Raw genomic sequence first — 22,148 nt, forward strand, 5'->3', positions numbered from 1 at the left:
CCATGTCATCTGCTGGTGTTGGTCCATTGTGTTTTCTGAGGTCCAGGGTCAACGCAGCCACATACCAGGAAGTTTTAGAGCACTTCATGCTTCCTGCAGCTGACCAACTTTTTGGAGATGCAGATTTCATTTTCCAACAGGACTTGGCACCTGCACACAGTGCCAAAGCTACCAGTACCTGGTTGAAGGACCATGGTATCCCTGTTCTTAATTGGCCAGCAAACTCTCCTGACCTTAACCCCATAGAAAATCTATGGGGTATTGTGAAGAAGAAGATGCAATACACCAGACCCAACAATTCAGAAGAGCTAAAAGCCACTATTAGAGCAACCTGGGCTATCATAACACCTGAGCAGTGCCACAGACTGATCGACTCCATGCCACGCCGCATTGCTGCAGTAATACAGGCCAAAGGAGGCCCAACTAAATACTGAGTGCTGTACATGCTCATACTTTTCATGTTCATACTTTTCAGTTGGCCAACATTTCTATAAATCCTTTGTTTTTATTGGTCTTCAGTAATATTCTAATTTTCTGATATGATGAATTTGAGATTTTCATTTGTTGTCATTTGTAATCATCAAAATTAAACAAAATAAACATCTGAAATATATGAGTTTGTATGTAATGTATGAATATAATATACAAGTTTCACTTTTTAAATGGAATTACTGAAATCAATCTACTTTTTCATGATATTCTAATTTTATGACCAGCACCTGTACAGTAATGATCCTGTGTTATGTTATGGTTCTGTTTAGGGGTTCATGTTGTTACATGTAATGTAAAAAAAATAACATCTCGTGTTTTCAGAATAAAAACTCAGTTTCACAGGAATTTGTGTCGCCGTCATTACAGTACTACCAGTATTGGGGATATTATTGAATCAATTTATTTATTATTTGAATGAATGAATGATTACTTTATTTCGGTTAAAAAAACAAAAATACTTTTTTTTTTTTTTTTTACAAAAGAATCCATTAGACAGTAACCAAAAAAGGATTATTATTTGTACTTCGTTAATTGACACCTCTGTTGAATCATCTTAATGGAGTCATTTGTTTTTACCCATTTTTACCATCAGCTACTTTTGTACTAAAATAAATCGAGTTTTTATGAGTTTATTTAATGAGACAGATAATTAGGACCAGGCTGGAGATTTTTTTTTCTATTTAGAGAATAAAGTCATAAAATTATGAGAATAAAGTTGTATTTTCTCAGAAGAAGCACTTTTTCCCCTAAAACGAGGAATGTGGAGCGTCTTTTGAAGTTATACTTCATCGGTTTCACAAATAAGGAAATCTTTTAGCAGCAGCATCAAACTGGACAGGAGGTCAAAGTTGACTCATGTTGCTGTTTGATGGTCGAAGCTCAAAACTTTCTTTCTTAAACGGGTTGTGGTATGAGGATTTCATTCTTGTATTATTAGAAATTCATTCTCAAAATAAAAACAATCCCTTATACTTAAACCTTAGACCTTAAATTTATGTCATAATTTAAGGTCTTATCAATCATGCAGTTTAATTTCACTTAATATCATCAAACGTTGATCTTACGGTGCCATTAAACCTTCATACCGTGACTAACAATGTTTTGCTTTTAAAGTCATTCTTCAGTTTAAATTGAAAGTGTCTAAAGGTTTTTTTTTTACGTTAAGCATGCCTCTGTAACTCTTAATATGAGATCATTTCTTCTTATTTTAGATTCAGGAGGAAGTTGTAAGCATTCGAACAAAATTAGACCACACAGTTAGGAAGAGAAATAACTTTCCCTGTATGAACCATGTGGAACGTTGTTTATTTGTCCTCTAAGATGTTGGATAAACCAAAACTGTGGAATATGTCTGAGCGTTGTGGAGCTCTCACTTGGCATGTGGCTTCCCTTCTGCTGATCCAAGGTGGAACAGTGAGAGGTCAGGATGTGTCGCTCATGCCAGCGTAGGTGTCCGTGTACATGTGCATCTTTGGCGTGTGCGGGCTCCATGTTTTGGAGGTGAAGGCACCGTTTGGGCATATGGCTGCTACGGAGAGCGGGGCATTGGGATCGGACGTGGAGCGTGTGTCCGCAGCGGCGGGGCCTGTCTCATTGATAAAGGTTAGGATCTTACCGCACGCTGCCGTTCCAGGAAGAGGGCTAGGGCATGGTGCAAGGTGCTACGCCATCTGCACTGCCAGGGATAAATGGGTCATCAGCTCTGGTAGATTGCACAATTGTTTGGGTTGTAATATTTATCTCTCATTTCTTTTTTTAGTCAAAGATGCTGTTTCTAGCATTTGTTTTGTGGTATTTGGGCAGAAATCCAGGTTTTTCATGCAGGGTGAACGTCTTTTTACTTAAATCAGCATGCTTTAGCTTGCAGTTCAATCCAGTTCATTTCTTTAGCGCCAAATCACAACGTGTCATCTCAAGGTACCAGCTGATTGCATCGACTCATTGACTCTTCACCAATCCCTCAAAACAAGCATGCTTGTAGCGACAGTGGGGAAGAAAACTCCCTTTTAACAGGAAGAAACCTCCAGGTGGTTCAGGGAGACTGAATCAGACATAGAAAAAGAAGCATAGATACAAAAGGAAACTGTCAGCCAGTCCAGGAAACACACAGCCTGACAGACAAGGTCCGAGCCAATCCTCATGTCAAAGGATGAAAGGGAGCACATGCAACCAGTCACAGTCAGAGAAACAGGACTACACTGGAAAACAGACCACGCTCCAACATCTAGAAACAAAGGTGTTGATGGCAGCAGCACAGCTGATATTTCTCTCCAGGATGGAGTCACAGCCAAACAGGAACAGACCAGATGAAGCTACTATGAGAAAAAGCAGAGAGAGCAGAACGTTAGAGATTGAACTAACAGATTCTGCAGAGTGGGAGAATAGAGATAGAATGAAGCAGAAGGATGAAAAAGGGGTCCCTATGTCCTCGAGCAGTCTAAGCCTATAGCAGCAAAAATCTATCTAATCATCTAGCTTCTAAAATGATTACACAGAATTTTCTTTAGCTCTGAAGTCCAACCTTTCTCCAACTTTATTCCTAATTCTTTATATCTTTACTCTCACTTTGGTAGCTTGGTGATGTTTGATTGAACTAACAGATTCTGCAGAGTGGGAGAATAGAGATAGAATGATGAAAAAGGGGTCCCTATGTCCTCCAGCAGTCTAGGCCTATAGCAGCACAAATGCAGAAAATAGCTCAGGATAACTTGAGTATTTTGGATGAGGTATAAGAAACGTAGAGCCACAGTGTGGCCAAGGTAGAGCCAAGGAGAAACGTCTATCCGGACTGAAATTCATTCATTCATTCATTTCCTAATTCATTTTTTCATTAGCACAGATCTTATCTGGGTCCAGTTAGGCCCTGCGATGGTCGACTTGTCCTGTGTTTAAAACAGAAGATGAATGACGGGTATTTTTTTCCCCCTGTTCTCAGTCTCCTTTCTCAGCTTCTTTTCAGCTTCTCCATCTCACGGCCTTCCAAGACGCACTCTGTCTTTTCATCCTCACTCATTCGCTGCTGCTCTCTGATGTGTGATAAGATAGCATAGTTCCTCATATCCTGTTTCTAATACAGATCGATGAGAGGGAAAGGACTCGAGGTAGGCAAGGATGAGGTGAGGCAGAGCGGCAGCAGGGAGGAGGGAGGGTCACGGAGCAGATATGTGAAGAGGAAATGAGGATTCAGAAAGGAGGACATCACTCAGATGCACATCTCTTTTCATTTAACCAATCACGCTTACCCACATATTCACACTGTCATGGGCAAGCACTTTGCTACAGCTCTGGAAGGTCCTGTCAATATTTCCACACCAGTAAAGAAGCCGTTTTTAGCTCTGTGATTTACCAAGTTGCTGCCTTTTCATTTTGGGCAGGTAAGAGCTGCCAGCAACTCGTATAACCTTTTGTGTTGCAGTCAATTACAGTTCAGTTGCATCAGCTGAGTGAGGAGGTCCCAAAGGGGCTTGCAGCTTTGTGCGCTTGTTGTTAATACTGAGCAATTTACCACATGCATACGCTGACGCACACACACATACGCTGGCAGATAGTTAGTCTCTAGGAGTCGATGTGACCCCCCCCCCCCAAGGGCAGCCGTCAGCCGCCCCCATCCTTTTTGTCTGAGACTCCAACTGATCTCAGCAAGGAGAGCATCCTTAGAGCTCAGCTGCCAGAGAGGTCCGCCTTATTTATAGGTAAGGCGAGTGGATTTCATGAGCTCAATTTTACGTAATATCCCAAAAGGCCTGATTGTTGAGAGCCTGGACCAGCGTGTTGCTTTTTATTCCTCCGACTCTCTAATGTCGGCAACTCACACCTGCGTTAAAGATATAGAGAGAGATGTGATGAAGGAAAAACAGTCTAGAAAAAGGACAGAATGTCATTTATACAGATCAGATATTGATATTATTCCCTTTTACTATTGTATAAAAAGTTAAATCCATCTACGCATCCCTTCAACTAGAAATAGTTCTATTCATCTGTCCAGCCAGTCTGTCGTATCTCACTGCATCCCTGTTTGTCCCATTTATCTTTCCATCATTTACATTTTAGACTTAGACAACCTTTATTGTCATTTTGTATACACTCAACACAAACTTTATTTATAAATCACATTTAAAACAACCGGGGTTGACCAAAGTGCTGTACAGGAATCACAGTTAAGGAACATAAGATAAAAACTGAAGGCTAAAATACATAAACACATAAAAATAGAATAGGATAAATGTTTCAATTAAAATAAATAAATAGAATAAAAGAATTAGAATGAAATAACATTTAAAATAAAATACAATTTTGCCAAATGTCCACTTAGACATGATTAAAAGCCAGGGAGAAGAAATGTGATTTTAAAGAGAATTTAAAAACCTCTAAGGAGCCTGCTGATCTAACATGCCAAGGCAAGTTATTCCAGAGCCTCGCTGCCATAAAGGCACGATCACCTTTGGGTTTAAGTCTGGTTTTAGGCATCGCCAGTAGCAGCTGATTAGAGGATCTCAGTGTTCTGGCCGGGGAATGAATTTGGAGAAGCTCAGTCAAATACTGGGGGGCTAGACCATTAAGAGCTTTAAAAACAAACAATACAATATTAAAATCCATCCTAAAAACAACCGGTAGCCAGTGCAATGAGGCTAGAACTGGTGATATGTGGTCACGTTTACGTGTGCCAGTAAGGAGACGGGCAGCTGCATTTTGTACCAGCTGGTGTAAAAGTGAGTGGTTCAAGCCAGCATATAAAGAGTTGCAGTAATCCATCTTGTATTAATAAAAGCATGGATTACAGTCTCCAGATCTTTTTTTGGCAGGTACCCTTTCACTTTTGATAAAATTCTTAACTAAATTTCGTTACATACAGCTTTTCGCCAGTTGAGTGAGCAGCTTAGAAGTGAAGATGAACATTTCCATAAAGTGCAGCAGTGATCAAAATGTAAACAGTGCAGGAGAGACGTGGTGCAAAAAGGCATTGATGTTGAAGGTTCAGAGCAGTGCAAAAATAAATATATATGATAAAAAAGTGCAGTAGAAACACTGAGTTAAATTTGATTTTGGAGATTCACCGTGTAGTGCAAATAAAAAACAAATGTTATCAGTGTGAGGCAGAGTATCGGTTTGTGAGTTGATTTAGAGTTTTCACAACAGTTCATCAGTGTGATGGCGGTGGGGAAGAAGCTGCTGCAGAACCTGCTGGTCCTGCATTGAATGCTGTGAAGCCTCTTCCCAGAGGGCAGCAGGGAGAACAGTCCATGGTGGGGGGGTGAGGGGTCATTGATGATGTCACGGGCTCGGGACACACAGCGCTGGGATGAAATGTCTTTAATGGAGGGAAGAGGAGCCCCCATGATCCTCTCTGCTGTTCTCACCTTCTTCCAGTCTGAGGCGCTGCAGCCTCCACACCACACAGTGAGACAGCTGCTCAGAACGCTCTCTATGGAGCTTCTGGAGAAGGTGGGGGGGGGGGCTCTCCTCATCCTCCAGAGGAAGTCTAAGCGCTTCTGGGCCCTTTGGACCAGTGAGGTGGTGTTTCCAGTCCAGGTGAGGGTGTCTGTAATGTTCACCCCCAGGAATTTGGTGCTGCTGTCCACCTCTACAGCTGAGCTGTTGATAAGCAGTAAATTATAAAAATAATAATACATTTTATTTGTAATGCATTCAACATCTAAGAAAAACTACTGTGTGGAGCATGGTTAGGCCTGTTCTACAAAAAAAATTCTACTTTCATGTGTCATACATTTAATTAAACTTAATTCAACTGATTGTTTTTTATATTGCACCAATTCACAGCACAAACAAACAATATTGTTGGATTGGTTAGGAAAAGCAGTTGATTTCACCCAGTTATTGACTTGCAAGTCGTGCTCTTCCTGGATGAGCCTGTGGCGACGACCTCTGCTCGCATTTTGTTGTTTACTCTTCAGCTATCTTTCACGCCAAGCATGCATTTAGCGACAGCAGAGAGAAAAACTCCCATTTAACAGGAAGAAACCTTCAGAAGAACCAGGCTAAATGTAAGCAGCCATCTGCCGAGGCCGACTGGGGTTCAAGGAGACAGAATACAAAACTGTTAACTAGCCCCACAGGTCGCCCCGCCTGGGAAAGACACAGCAAGGCAGACCAGCTCCAAGCCAATTCTGTTAGTTACAGCAAAAGAAACAGAAAAAGGTCAAGCTCCAACATCTAGAAACAAAGGTGTTGATGGCAGCAGCACAGCTGATATTTCTCTCCAGGATGGAGTCACAGCCAAACAGGAACAGACCAGATGAAGCTACTATGAGAAAAAGCAGAGAGAGAGTATAAAGTAAGTGGAACAAATACTGCAGGATGGGAGAATAGAGATAGAATGAAGCAGAATGAGGAAAAAGTGTTCCCTATGTCCTCCAGCAGCCAAAACATATAGCAGCACAACTAGAGAAAATAGCTCAGGATAGCCTAACTATTTTGGATGAGCTATAAGAGCAAAAAGCTCCAATTTAACCAATAAAATATTGACAATTAATTCTGTATTTACACTCTAAAGCCACAGTGCGTAAGCTGTACCTTTATCTAGGGGTGACTAAACGAATTACAGACTAAAAGTAAGCATGTAAGACCAACTAAGCCGCAGAGCTACATTCTACTCTTTCTGAACAGAGGGGACACATCAACCCCCACCACCCTAATTACATCAGCTAAAATAAACAATGAAACACATGAAACATTTCCCTGAAAACAGGACTGAAAGAAGCTTACAGATAATATGAAATCTGTGAAGAATCACAGCGGCTGATAACTGCTGCATTGAGCTCATCCATTGTAGGATAACGAATAAACTAGTCACCTCTGCCGGGGGCACAGACTAATTGCTGGTATACCCTATTTGTAATATGTCAAAACAAACTCCACCGTTATTCAATTAAATCCATCTGAAAACTCTGTGTCCATTTTGAAGCCCCGCTCCCTCATGAATTGTCCCCCCCTTGGAAAAAGCTGCACTGATATAGACTCTCAGTGGACTTGGTGGATGTAGACTCTAGTTTTCTCCAGGTAATTACTTTTTTCATTTTTCTTTTTCTTTTGCCTCTCACTGGACAAAGATGGTCCTTCATTGGAACAGAAAGTTAAAGGTAAAATGATCTACAGTCGCTTTTACTAGTTTTTAACCTCATTTCCCACTGATGACATGTTTTCAAATACAGATAAACCGTAAAGCTAGAGGCTCTGGTGGAGTTTTCTCCAGGGGGGGCTACAACTTAGATATAGAGGTATACCAAAAACCAATTAAATGTATACTAAGTATATTTACATGAATGCCAACAACAAAAAACAACATTATAAAATGTTCTGAAAAGTGCTTTAAATCAGTTATAGCTGTTTTAATCCATGCTGGGTCAGATCCTGATGTTTAAAAAAGGAGGCAGGGAAAGCAGGATAAAGCATTAGCCTCGCTGCATGCAGTTAGCCTAGCCTTGTTGTTAAATAATTCCATAAACCTTTCGATCAGAATGCTTCTATCTTTTGTGTGAATGAGGAGCTACGGCTAATGTGCAGCTTTTAAAGAGTTTCTATGGTCAAAGATTTTTGCACCCCAGAGTTGAAATACGTCACCAATTCGACGACGAACGAAACCGCTTTACTCCTCATTAAACATTAAATACTTATCTTGTACATCTAAAAAAGGAATATTAATATATTTTTAATTTTATTTTTTTAATTACATTTTTATTTGTATTTTTATGTCTTATTTTAGATCGTTGGGTAAGTGAGGCGGCGCCCTTGCGCCCTCTACTGGCCAGCTGCCTCTGCTAGTTTGTTTCCTTTTATCTTACCAAAAATGGAGAAGCAAAATGGTGCACCGCCTCATATGTATTTATAAACTAATCCTAAGCTATGTGACTGCTTTCATTTCTGATGTGATGTTATTAGATTTTCACAGAATATATATCAATTAAAGCAATGTCTGATATTTGCTAATTAAAAGGTAAATGTATTTAAAGTAGGCATAAAAAGAAGAGAGTCTTGGGTATTTGTTAGGGTATAAAATTTTAACATGATGGACCCTATGCTTTTTCAGTTTTATTTGTTTAATTCTATCTTATTTTTTTTTTTGTATCTGTGCATGTTTAATTTGGGGAAAAATTGCCTTTGAGCAAGCCAATAATAGAGCCCCTTGAAACAGAAAGGAAGAGGCGGAGTTCTGGGCTATTAAAAAAAGAGTAGTAGGAAAAAGCTTCCTAGGCCACATTAGAAGCCAGGCTGATGTTGGGAGGGGCTGGTCTCTGCTACAATTACCGCCCTAATTGAGGTCAGAGTTGTTAATTTACTGGTGAATTAGAACAGTTAATATGCATTTATCTGGATGGCCAGGGGAGAATGAATGTCTACTGTTCACGTGTGTGTGTGTGAGCATGCTCTTTATGTAATTTTTACTTGCAATGCAAGAGATACATTAGGTGCGTATGAATACATGCAGGAGGGCCGCACTATGCCTTTGGTGCAATTAGCAGCATCACAAGTGGTTTAGTTGGAGCTGCCGCATAAAAAGGCGGCAGTGGAAGAAATGCGAGAGACATGAGAAGACTTTGAACATTTACAGCTAGGTTCTGGTGAGCAGAATGATGATATGATGGTTTCCTCTTTGGGGACATTCAGTGCAGAAATTCTCTTTTCTCGGTCATTAGTTTTTTTTTTTCCAGTTCAACCAGAAATCATATATATTGCTCAGATGTGTTGGCCTGTCAAAGGATAAAAAGTCGGTAATTCTCCTCTTGATCATACCTACCTTCATCATTGCTCGCATCTTTCCCGCATCATCTTAGCCTCCTCTATGAGCCTTTTTTTTGTTTCTCTCCGTTTTCTCCCGCCATTACTCTTCCAAGAAGTCTCAACCACTAACCTCTCTCTCCGGGCGTTAGCCACCACTTCTTTCCTCCACATCAACACCATCTTCTTCTTCTTGTTTTTTTTTTTGCGACAGTGTGTTGTGCTTTTTTTCCAGAAGCTGCCTTCTGCGGATGATACAGGCAAGCACTTTGCCTTGCTGAATTATGAATCAGAAAATCAGAAAATAAAAAACCCTTCCATGAAGTAGCCAATCTATTTTTAATCCAATACTCGTTTATCTACCTGTAGCTTGATGATCTGCCCCCGTATGCCTGTAAACTGTTTTTTCTTCTTTTTTTTGTCTCTCTGTTGAGCTGAATGCCTGAAGAAGGCAGAGCTTAAAAAGAGAAAGTACCGCTAAGACAGTCTGAATCCCCTGTGCTCCATGCCTGTCAGTGGATTTGAACTGAGATGGGCTTTATTGGCACCACACTTAATAAAGGCTTGAAATGCAGCAGGAAAACAGTAATTACGACGATTACGACCACAAAGGAAAATGCTTAAAATTATGGCAGCACAAAGCTAAATACATCAGTTTCTGCAGTTTTATATTTTTTTTTGCTTAAATTACACCCCAACACTGTCAGAAGTGTTGCTGCATGGAGGGAGGGATGGAAAAGTTGATCACAAGTGTCTGTTTTTTTCTGTCTTTCTGCAACGAAACCTGTTGACAAAGCGTTAGTTTTGGATTTCCTATCACAGAGGAGTAAGTGTGCCATCTGTTGGTCACCTTTAAACTGCCTTTCCAAAGTAAACTACGCTAACAGCATTGCAAAGGCATTGCAGTGCATTTTCAATACCGTTCAATACATTGATTTTAACTTTTTTTTTATAAAAGAAAAGCTCAAACCTAAGGGATGTATTTTCAATCAGGGCCTTGATGAAACAATACTTGTGTCTGGGTCAGCTTGCACAACTTGAGACTGAAACCTTTGCACAATCTTCTTTGGCCAAAGTCTGTCACAGATTTGATTGAGAGCACCTATAGAAAGCTTTCTCAACTAGATCTACATGTTGACTTTGACTATACCAGTTTTTAAGCCATGAAAGTGCAAATCATCTAAATCATTCCCTTGAAACTCTGGTTGTATAGACAAAGTGTTCTGTAAGGCCTGTAAAGAATCTGGACCAGAAAGGAAATGACTGAAACTGTAATTACTAAAGGGATGAGAAACATGGCCAAGAAGAACTCAGGGGAGTCGAAGGTGTACTCTTACTCTGATAATGAAATCCCAGTGAGTTCCTGTCAATCATTCAGATCACTGATTTACTGATCCAAATCCTAACGGTGCTAGGCAGTTCTAAGGTCATATTCAGTCCGTAGATCATGACGGTCCATAGGGGAGAGGTATCCAGAAGGGCTAGACAAGAGGGGAGTCCAGGATCCAGGCGGGAGAATTAGTAACATGAGACACACTAACCGGGCAGGAGTTTCCAGGGGGACAGAGGAAGGAGGCAGATCCGAGGTCGAAGCTTTGGTCGTACTTGTTGACAGGACAATCCAAACGGGTGGAGTCAAACAAACTTGGTCAAGTGGCAAGGCAGAAGGTAGATGTCCACGGATAAACCTCCTGCCTACAGGAATATCTGACAACAAAGCAGGCAGGAGAAAACAGGAATGAAACAGGTCGATATCAGAAGGTCAAAACAACAATTGCTGTATGGTCAATTCACATAAATGGCTTTCAAGACTCTGGCACTTACCATCACATACACTGTTATTGAGGGAATGGCCCGTTTACATTGAACAACTGGAGCTCTCTGTAGCGCGCTCAAATCATGCCAAAATATTTAAACTGAGAGAAAAACTCTGTATTATGGTGTAGTCCCATTATGCTTTACTTGGGTCATTTTTATATCTTGTCCTGATTATAATTGGACATGCTTTTGTAGTATTTATTTTTTCTAGCTTCTTTATTTGTATACATATGAATGTATATGTTGCTATCTCTCTGGATGTTATGATGGAAGGTATAGCAGTTATGTATTTATTGTTCTCTAAAGCATCTCTAAGGCATGCACTGTATTATTTTTTGCCGTTTTCGGGCTGACTCTCCAGTCGTATGAGCAATTTTTGTTTCAGCTTCATGGTTCGTCCTGCGTCGTTTAGTATACGGGGGTAACGAGGGGCCATCAGCTTCTCACGGCCACCTTTCAAATAGGAATTGTACGATTGGGAGAAAATCAAACGTGTAAATTCAGTCGGCTCTCGTGAGGTGTTCTTGGGCAAATCCTGCTGTTGAAACAGAGTTACGAGCTGATCGACCAGAACGCACTGCGCATGTGCAAACAAGGGAGTTCTTCTTCATCTTTTTCGTCCAGATTGATGAGTTCGACCAGCACCTTCTCTTTCCGATGGAGTCCGATGTAGAGCAGGTAGATCGCATCAGAGCGTCAGACTGTACAGTGCAAGACCATACATCGTGATCTGTGAACTTTTAAACCATGAAGTGTTATCGTACATCGTGAGCTGTAGCTTAGTACAATGATTGAAAATATTATAGAGTGTATGCCAGGCCTTAAAATGACCTCTGTCGATCAATGGTTGCGAGGGCAAGGGATGATGGGTCTCTTGCTTCCCTTTTTTAATCTCTGTTGCATATGTTTGTGGTTAAGGGATGTCCGGGGGAAAGTAATCTGACACTGAGCAGAAAGTGTAACCAACCAATGGTAATGCCTCTGATTTTCCTCAAAATGTTTAATGGCCTTTCTGGTCACATGTTTTCTATGTGCTGTGCAAACTAAATATATTAATAAAATAAAACAAAAGGCATTAACCTACTTGGAGAGCCAGGAATATATAGTGCTCCTCCCAGATACTGTAACTCCCATTAATTGGTGCTGCCACAGGTGTAACCATTCAGACTTTGATTGCAGGTGTGGCAGAGAGAGCAGGGAGGGACGTCATGAGACTCCACACATTAGCTTCTCAGACAGGAATCATTAGTGTCCTAGTAAAATGCTAGCCTCGTGAGACCATCCTGATCTCGCGAGCTTTCAAGGTTTCACTCGCTAATCAGTCTGGAGACTCTCCGTTGAAGAAAATTTGAAGCCGTTCACCAAACGAACGTCCAATCAGCGTTGGCTTTGAGGCCGGTTGAGGTGTGACGCAACAGTCTAAATAACATGGCGGCTTCAGCTGATGAACCTAGCGTTAGCGTGGCTATCGAGCAAGTTTTATCGGAATTACAGAGTATTTCTTCACTGAAAGAAGAGCAAAACACTGCTCTGGAGGCTTTTCTCAGAGGAAAAGATGTTTTTGCTCTTCTCCCGACTGGTTTCGGCAAGAGTTTGATCTATCAATTGGCTCCTCTTCGTCGTCGCTCTGTTAGTACGTCATATGCTTCGTTGATCTGATTGGTTTATTTGGCCCGTCTATCACCAACATAGGCCAATCAGCTAACCAGTATTTTCGCCCCTTCCCAAAATTACTTCAATGGAAGGTTTCCAGATGGATATGCGAAGTCAGGTTAGTAAAACATAACTTCATTGTATTTATCTCCATCCATCTCCCATCTACATGTTTCCTTCTGAATGACTTTGCTAATTGTTTTCTTACTTTTGCATGTAAACCATTTTTTTTTCTGAACACATTGCCTTTGTCCCTACATGATTCCTAAAACCAGGACTTCTTATAATCTTTCAAGAAGCAGTAACCAAAGGCCAGACCTGTGGAGTGCATGACAAAATGTTTTCCTCTTGTGATCTCTACAGCTCCTGCAGGGTTATCATGGGTTTTCTGTCTCTCGTCTCTGACTGATGCTCTTCCTGTCTGACTTGTTGGTTCAGGATTTAAACTTTCTCACTCCTTTATCCCGTTTATGACTGTCTTCCAAAGTGTACTAGTGGTATGAATGGGATTTTTTTAGTCTCTGTGTGATGAAAAATAAAACTTTTGGAGAAAAGGACTTAAACCGAGACTTAAACCCAACTAGGAGACAAAAAATGAGCTAACCTCAGTGCTGTCTGTCTGATATGTTCTTGGAGGTGACCTAGATTGGGAACGGCGTCACAATAGATTCACAATTGCTTACTGTCTCCAACTGATTCAATAGGCAATCTTTCTATCGACGGCTCTCTGTGATAGCATCAATGTGTGGGTTTGTGTGTGTCTGGGTGTGTGTTATCTACAAGGAAGGACAGGGCAAAGATAAGAAAAGTGGGAAATTCAAAGGAAAAAGATGGAAAGGAAGGAAGGTTGTGCAATTAAAAAGGAGAGGGCAAAGGTTGGATATAAGAGAACAGAGAGGGGAGGGAGGGACACTCTCCCTCTCCTGTCTGTGTCTTGTTGTCTGTCCAAGCCCCTCTCCAATCTCCAAGTGCTCTATAACAAAAAACAAAAAAAAGAGCTGACAGTGTAAGCCGGGAAGCAGCCAAGGTGTCAGCGCTTTCCTTTGACCAGGAAGAAGGGGAGGGAAGAGAGCTGGATAAGGTGATGAAACATAAAAAAGGAGGAAACAGAAAAACAGAATTGAGAGAGAAGAGAAGAAGGAGGCTATTTTATTTATTTTCCAGGCAGCATATCCTGAATCTGCATTCCCGCCTCCTGAAACTTTTACACTCATCCCGGTGTGTGCAAACCCTCGGCAAGTGCAGATAGAATTTTGACAAGACGGAAATTGATTCCCAGGCTCAACATGCAGGTGTTGTAAGTCTACTCCCATCCTGAGAAGAGTGCAGTAGCACCTACATAATGGATTCTAACACAACCATACATCCAGTCTATATCCTACAGGCCCACATCACAGGATTCCTGCAATCCCCACAAAGCTGAAGGTGTCTTTTTATATGAAATAACATTTATGAGCGACCAGTGCTTCTAAATCAAGAACATGTTCAAATACTTTGCAGATCAGTTAAACTGTTAAAAAAGAAACAACCCCGTCACTGAGTGACAACATGCCGTGTTTTGCCCCTCATCTCGTATTTATGGTGGGAGGAGCCGTTTTGCAGGGAGCCGAGGAGCGAAGAGACGTGGGGAGAGTAAAGAGCTGACAAAGTGAAGAGCGAAGCCACTCCAGCAGCCTCCTGCCACCAGCACACAATAACCCAACAGAGGACAAAGGAAAAGGAGAGGAGAGCAATGGAGTGTTCCCTTCAGAGAGGAATCTGTCACTCGCTCTCTGCCAAACGTTGTAAAGGCTTCTAAATAAAACGCGACAGACGCTGAAGGACGCTTCGGGAAAGAGGTTCAGGCAGAAGGGAGACTTTGAGGTTTATAATTGCATGATCTCTATAGACTCTGTTTCTGTGTTCTACTGTATTTCATCAAAACGCCCTGATTCAAGAACAAGCACATGCTGTACAATAATAAACAGGCATATCTTTGAAAATCAATATCATCATTTTAGTATTTCAGGTTAAAAAAGTGAAACTTACGGTTATATAAATGTACTTATACACACTGAGTTATATACTTTAGGCATTTATTTATATGATAATAGATATAAAGGAAAGAATACACACTGGAAAAAATCCAAATCTAGATAGCCTAAGTCATTTTTTCTTAAAATAAGAGCATTTGTTCTTGGATTGAGGAGGTAAAATGACATTCTGCCAATGGAACAAGACAATTTACATTTAAAATAAGAAAACACAATTGCATTGTCTTATTTCAAGTGCATATTATATAATTATCTTATTTTAAGAGTAACAACACTCATTCCATTGGGAAACTACCTCGTTTACCTACTCAAATTTAGGGTAAATACACTTAATTTAGGAAATTTTAATTTATTTCTAGATTGTTTTTCCAGTGCAGTTTTTCAGAACAATATTATACTAAACACCACCAGTAAGAATTGATTTCTTGCACAGCAATGTGCTGTTATCACCATCACAACCATCAGGAAGACTATGGATTCAGCCTTTTTTAAGCAGAAGCTCTCTGACCCCCTTCAAACGGAGCCAGCAAAAGTTTTTATTGTTTATATAGAGCCACATACAAGAATGGAAAGGAAAGGGAGATAAAAAGGATGGAGCAAACATTTGTACAAGCTGCAGAGATGGCAGGAGTCTCGAGAGCTTTATGAAGCAAAGCCATGCAAGAGTTAGGAGGAGTTTACAAGATGCAGTCCTCAGCTGGATTTAGAGCTTCAAGAGCCACAACACACAGAGTTACGGGGTATGGGATATGACCTGCAGCAGGCCGACTATATGAAACGGTGTAAAAATCAGCCTTTAAGATAAAAGCCCCTGAGTGTGGAGGAGTTCGGGGACACAGAGTGCGAGGTGCCTGTGGCCCAGTGGAGACTTTTGAAGGCATGTGTTGGTTTGAAAAGCTTTGTTGTCTGCAACTGTCGGCCCACTGCGTTTCATCAAGTTCAAAGCGAAGGTGGCCATATCACGGGACATTTTAGAGATCCTGCTTCCGATGAAGACTATGGCTAAATATATTTAGTGCATAAACTGCAAGGTAAATGGAAATATTGCCATGTCTGTGTTTAGGTTGCACACGGCCTGTACTGAAGATTTTAGAAATTGTACACCCTGTTTTTGGGATGCAAGGTTTTGATACGACCTAATTTTCCCCCAGAAACTTCGCTCAAAACTTCAACATTTCAGAAGCATCACATTAAGGACATCCAACCTTAATGTGGACGAGCAAATGAAGTAGCTGAAGCTTTTTTGATGGCTTGTGGTGTGGATGTAGCATTATGCTACATTGCAGCAGAGGCAGAAGAAGCAAGTAGTTTACTTGCAAGGTCAATGGTGGATGCACATTAAGGCGCAGCAAAAGGTCCTGCAGCGCGTCTGAGCATCTGAGGCCCACAACACACTTCAGAAGCAGCCAACCAATCAGAGAAGCTGATCTGGGAGCTGGCAGGGAGTCAGACGCAGCACTGCTGATGCAGAGCGCTATGATCACTCCTCTGAAACAGTTTATTAACGCCTAAATTAACTTCAAATGTAGAAACCTGCCGGCAGAATATGTTGGCTTTTATTATCCTGCTGCCTGCAGTTTGTAGCACAGACCTGAAAAACGCTAACATCTACTTCCAGCCGCCACCAACAGGAGGGGAAAACCCCCAAGAGGCGAGCGGGCCTGAGGCAGCTGCTGCTGGGGATTCCCAGTGACAGCGCAGCGCCGGTATGTGGGGGTCTGAGCGGCTCCCACAGAGAAATAATCTTTTAAGGCAGGATGAACTGACTGCACAGGTGGACTTTCTCACTTAATAACATATTAAAACTACTTTCCCCCACTGATCACAGCAAATATAGCTGCCATTGTTCCAGGCTAACAAAGGATAGGGTAGCTCCGCCCATCGCGCATCAGACCCACATTTCCATCGCGCAGCTAGAGCAGCAAAGATGCTTCAGCCGCGCGTCAGATCTAAACTTGTACAAGCATCAAAAATGAAGCAGTACGCGCGTTTTTGCTGCTCCTGCTGCGTGCGATCTGAACGTCGCATTAGACTTTATAATCATTTGAATTAACGTATTAAACATAATATTGTTCCTAAAAATGATCTTATCTCTACCATGCTCCTGTAGAGGAAAGCGGAGGACCTCGTCTATTCAGCCAGACCAAAACTCCCCTTTAACGACCTCCCCTTTCAGAGACATAGACAGGTATGGGGCATTGCAGGCTAACAAAAGAAACGACCCCCATTCCAAAGGGGGGGACCCGTTAGTTTTAATTTGCATGTTTTCCTAACCAAAACAAGGCTTTTTTGGGCTACTGTATAAAACCTGGAACTCAACACTAGTTCTGACATTTTGAATTGAAAAAGCTTCCAAGATGGAAGAGAAACATCTTCAAACTTGGAAACAAAGTCCAGAGGATTGTTTTTAATTAACTTTTTTTGGGATCTCATTTCTTCCTAATGAAATTTCCACCTCTAGTCAAGCGAACATATTTCCCATAATCAGGACAAAGGTAGTGTTGGAACAAAGACAAAAACGTAGCTGCATTTAACCTCAACATGCAGGAAATAGCGTTTCAGAGAGTCTAAATTTCAAAATATTCCTAGGTAGGATACCCCTGAACCCGCCTACGCCGTGCAAAGCCTAGCAAGGTGTAAACCCTATGAAATATTCCTAACTAAAAGTCTGCATGTGTTATTTATCATATGTATCTAATACTCTAATGCGAGAACTTTGAGTTTTTATTAGCTATAGTTTTAGTTATAGAATTCACAAAAGTAAAAGCTTGATATAAATCGTGCTGATGTGGTTTCTGAGTTGAGTGGAATTGCCTCCTTATTTTTTGCATGGGGCTCATCCTCCATGTGGCAGATCCAGCTTTAGAAGGGCGCTCTGCCGATGAGCTTTCAGCTGCTGCTTCTCCCTTTATCATTTGTTGCCAGTCCTCTTTTCAAATCAGATTTCCTCAGCCCACCTCCCTGGCTCCTCTCACTTATTTCTCTCCTTCTCCTCCCGTTCCTCCATGTCTCTGTGTGCAGCGATCAACTTGCTGGGCCTGACGTGGCAGCTGAAGCCCTCTGACGGCCCTCTGTTAAACAACGGACTGGGAGCCGGTCTGCCTGTCAACAGTGATGTGGCCACACTGCCCTCTGGAGGCAGAGGTATGAACTACCAGCTGCACGCTCCACACCAAGGAGGAACACAGTCAGCCTTAAAAAAAAAATAAAAATGGAGTAATTATTTTGGATTATTCAAATCCCCTTTTTTGCAGTAGTTCAATGTGACACATATCGAACCAAATAGATGCCCTACTTTCCTGTTATGAGCTTGAATCATTTCCAAACACTACATGTCATTCTGGTACTATTCACTGCATTACTCTGAAAGATTCACATCAAAATTAAAAATCCTATTTTGATTGATTTGTTAAATATAGATGTATTTACTGCATGAATGAATTAGCCTGAGTCTGCGTTCCTCCACATTTGTAGTTAGGTTAACGCTGAGAGAAACGCAGACAGTTTTTATCCTTGGGGGAGCTTCCAAAAAGCATTTGCTTGGTAACACACAATTCAATAGATTTATCCACTCAAACACACTTGCAGCTAAATTATTGATGCAGTTGGTGACGCAGCGCTGGATCTGCTAACCTGTTTTAAACACGGCAAGTTGTGTCGAGCTCGGTTTATCTTTTCATTCGGCGCCGAGGTAAAAACTCCCCTCTCTCACCTCCTCTGTCTTAAAAGGGCCCCATGCGGCTTTCTATCTGTTCTTTCTCACTCGCTCTGAAGCGCACGCAGCGTGTGCTATAGATGTTTGGGGCTGCTGCTCTGTGTCTGTATTCGGCATTAATGAGCGGGCCGTTGTGCTCTGTTCCTCGGCCATCTTGGCCAGATGCTGCTGTTGCTCGCACACATACCGTCTCTGTCTTTCTCCGTTTGCACCCTGACGCTCCTCTGTTAGATGGCTGACCTGATTCCAGGATGCTGTGTGTTTTTTCACTGTACTCTGAAGGCTCTTTGAGCCCAGAAAGCAAAGTCCTTTAGAGTTTAAGAAAAAAAAGTTTTATTTTGAGTCCCAACATGAGATGCAAGCCTGTGTGAGGAAGTTTTGGCACCGAACATCAACATGGTGGATCCTGCCTGTTGGTTAAACAGGAGCTACAGTGTCCGGAGAGAGGACGTGCTCTTAGATCTCTCAGGATGAGGATTTCAGCATTTCAATTAAATTCTATTCAGTTTATTTCTATAGCTCCAATTCACATCATGTCATCTCAGGCCACTTTCCAGTTCACCAGATTATCCAGTAAGATTGATTCAAAGTTTTCTATCTAAGGAAAACCAGCTGATTGCATCGACTCATTGACTCTTCAGCAATTCCTCACACTAAGCATGCTTGTAGCGACAGTGGAGAGGAAAAACCCCCTTTAACCAGGAAGAAACCTCCAGCAGAACCAGGCTCAGTGTGAGCGGCCATCTGCTGAGGCCGAGTAGTACCGTAGATCATCACTAGGAGGCAAGGAATCGTGCTAGTGTGGTGTGTAAATGGTCGTAACGAACCGAGCTCGCCACGGATCGTTTTTCAGAGGGTAGGGAAGTTTTCTATCTAAGGAAAACAAGCTGATTGCATCGACTCATTGACTCTTCAGCAATCCCTCACACTAAGCATGCTTGTAGCGACAGTGGAGAGGAAAAACTCCCTTTAACCAGGAAGAAACCTCCAGCAGACCCATCGCTAAATGATTAAAACTGACTCTAAATTGATACGGTTCCTTTAGATTTTCTTCTGGGTTCTTTTGTGACCTCCTGGAGAAATTGTTGACGTTTCCTGGAGGGGTTTGCTGCTCCTCTGAAGGTTCAACCTATTTTCTTCATTTGTAGATGGAGCCTGGAGTCAGACGGAAATGCCAATGTAACCCTATAGTGATGGATAGATGTCAGAGAGTTTGATAATATTCTGTTAAATTTCTTAAAGCTTTAAGACAGATTTATTTCGGGGGAAATAGGGGGTTTGAGGGAGTCTTATCCCTTAATTAATAAAAGAATAAATCAAATCCTTAAGTCAGAATTTACTCAAATTATCTATTATTAATGATTAAATAATTTAATAAAAAAAAAATGAATGTTACTGTTTTCTATTACTATATGTGCAGCCTAAATATTGCTGAATATTGCCTAAATACCAAGTATCACGTCTTTGAACTACTTGCTTCAACCAACTGAGGGTCTTCTAGTTATTTTTGCTGTGGGGATTTTCAGCCATTCAATCCCTCAAAAGGTTAACGAGGCTCGTCTCGTATGCTTTGCTCTTTCAAGGTCTAACCGTAAATACCTGACAATATTCAGACGTTGTGACCCTGAGGGGGGAGAATTATGAATCACGCTGCCTATGTCTATTGACAGAGACCATCATGGATTTCAAGTGTGCTCATAAGGAATATCGTTTTTATTTTCTGGTACTAGCGGGGCGGAGATCATTTCCGTTGTTGTAATACTGTTCAAAAGGATAAAGGTCACAGAAATAAAATAAAAAATAAATAACCTTCCTATTAGAATGGCAAACTGGTAAATAGAAATAATGATAAAAGTTTCTCTAATATAAAAAATACACAAAAAGACATTAAAAGGCATTTTATTATTTATTCATTTTTTATGTAAGACACATTTCTACAATCTCCCTGCAGGATGATCCATCATATTAGAAAAGAAATGTGGGAATTTAAGCCTGAATCAAACTATATTCAAACATTTTACTAAACATAAACATTTTATGATATTTTGAACAAGAATTGCTCCTGAATTCTTCATATTCTGTCATCCTACAACCTCAGACTTCAACACAGTGGGCCTTTAAAGTGATACCAACACAAAGTATAGTGTAATTATACATGTTCTGGGTTTTTTATTTCTCTAAAACCAAATATGCTTTCTGCCGATATCAAACTTTAAATGAAAACACTGTTATCATCATAAAACATTGTGGTGGCAGCATCATGCTGAGGGAATTCTGGTTAGAGTTAATGGGAACCCAGTGGAGGAAGATCCTGCTGATATTGAGGCAGAGTTAAAGCTTTACATGAAGCCAGCTAAACATGGCATCTAGAAAGGTTTAAGGCATTAAAAAATAATTGACCTATGTCTGGCTGAACCAATTAATCAGGATAATCATGATTAATTGATTATTGTAATAATGGAATTTAAATCTAATTTAGTAATCGATTAATCAAAAACTGGAGTATAGAGACTATAATAAAATACGTCTTTAGCTGACTGAGTGACCCACTTAGAGCAGGAATTATACTTAAATTGTAAAACAAATATATAAAAATTTTTGTATTTAAGATAAATATGTTTGCAACTATCAATATTCTCTATCCAGAATTCCTCAAGTGGAAACATTTCAGATTCACCTGGTTTAATTTTGTACAATATCTCCTTTAAGGAACCTTTGGCTATCTGATTATTAGCTTGGTTCTTACGGCCATTTACACATAACGCTAGCACGGTTCCTCACCTCCTAATGCCGATAATTACGCAAACAAAAATGGTAGCACCCATAACATGCAGGACCTTAGGTGCCTGGATAGCGTCCTCCGGCCAAATTTCAATGAGAGCCTCTGTCTCTGCATCATCCCAGGTAGCACCACGCTCTTTTCATGCCATTTACTGTTAATAGGTTGAGAAGGATTTCGTTTTGTGAACAGGTGAAGAGATCTGGGAATTGCAAAGCCGGATACACCAGAAAACCCGCGAAATGAGTCAGCTGATTGTAAATAGGAGATGAGGCGGTCTGCTCATGCGCTCTTTATCCCCATTTCCTCTACCCTTTAGGAACTGTGCCGAGATTGATCCGAGCACGGTGACCGAGGTAACTGTTCAGTGCAAATGTTACGCAGAACTGAACCGGACCGTGCCAGACACAACCGAACCGCGCTAGCATGGTACAAGTTCATCAGTAGGGCTCGACGCGGTTCAGTTCTGGCTCGGTTCGCAGATAACAAAGAGCGAACAAGCAGACCGCGTCATCTCCTTAAAGTCAGCCTCCGTAATTATTGATAAAAATCCTTGCTTCCCTACCGTCACTCACGATTTCCAGTGATGATTCTGCTTAGCATTGCGATGAATCTCATTGTCTGTCGTTGTTTCCCTGCATCTGGAAGCCCTGATTAGACTATCGCTTGTCGTATCCACTTCCCAAAAGCCGAATCTGTTAAGTAGACTCCCCAAAAGCGGACTCTTCACAAGCTTCCTTAACATTACAAGCGCCGCCACGTTAGTTTGCTTGTTTACCTCTAGAGAGCAGTAATTCAATTTAAATTCGGTTTATTTCTATTGCGCAAATTCACAACATATTTCCAGTTCACCAGATCATCCAGTCAGATTGATTCAAAGTTTTCTATCTAAGGAAAACACGCTGATTGCATCGACTCATTGACT

General features: G+C 41.1%; 1 protein-coding gene across 8 annotated transcripts in view; it reads left to right on the forward strand.

The window, feature by feature from the left end:
- Window positions 1–22,148, forward strand: part of tenm2 (teneurin transmembrane protein 2) — a 478,143-nt gene that overhangs the window by 387,608 nt on the left and 68,387 nt on the right. For 7 of the 8 annotated variants that reach the window (XM_038278102.1, XM_038278106.1, XM_038278104.1 and 4 more), the window contains one exon: window positions 17,751–17,873. The exons of the other annotated variant lie outside the window; for it this stretch is intronic. In XM_038278102.1, coding sequence (XP_038134030.1) covers window positions 17,751–17,873 — 123 coding nt within the window. The remainder of the gene's footprint in view (window positions 1–17,750; window positions 17,874–22,148) is intronic. 8 annotated transcript variants of the gene reach the window in all.

The sequence above is a fragment of the Cyprinodon tularosa genome, unplaced genomic scaffold, assembly GCF_016077235.1.
Source record: "Cyprinodon tularosa strain WSP-4 unplaced genomic scaffold, ASM1607723v1 ctg138, whole genome shotgun sequence".
Classification (NCBI taxonomy): Eukaryota; Metazoa; Chordata; class Actinopteri; order Cyprinodontiformes; family Cyprinodontidae; genus Cyprinodon; species Cyprinodon tularosa.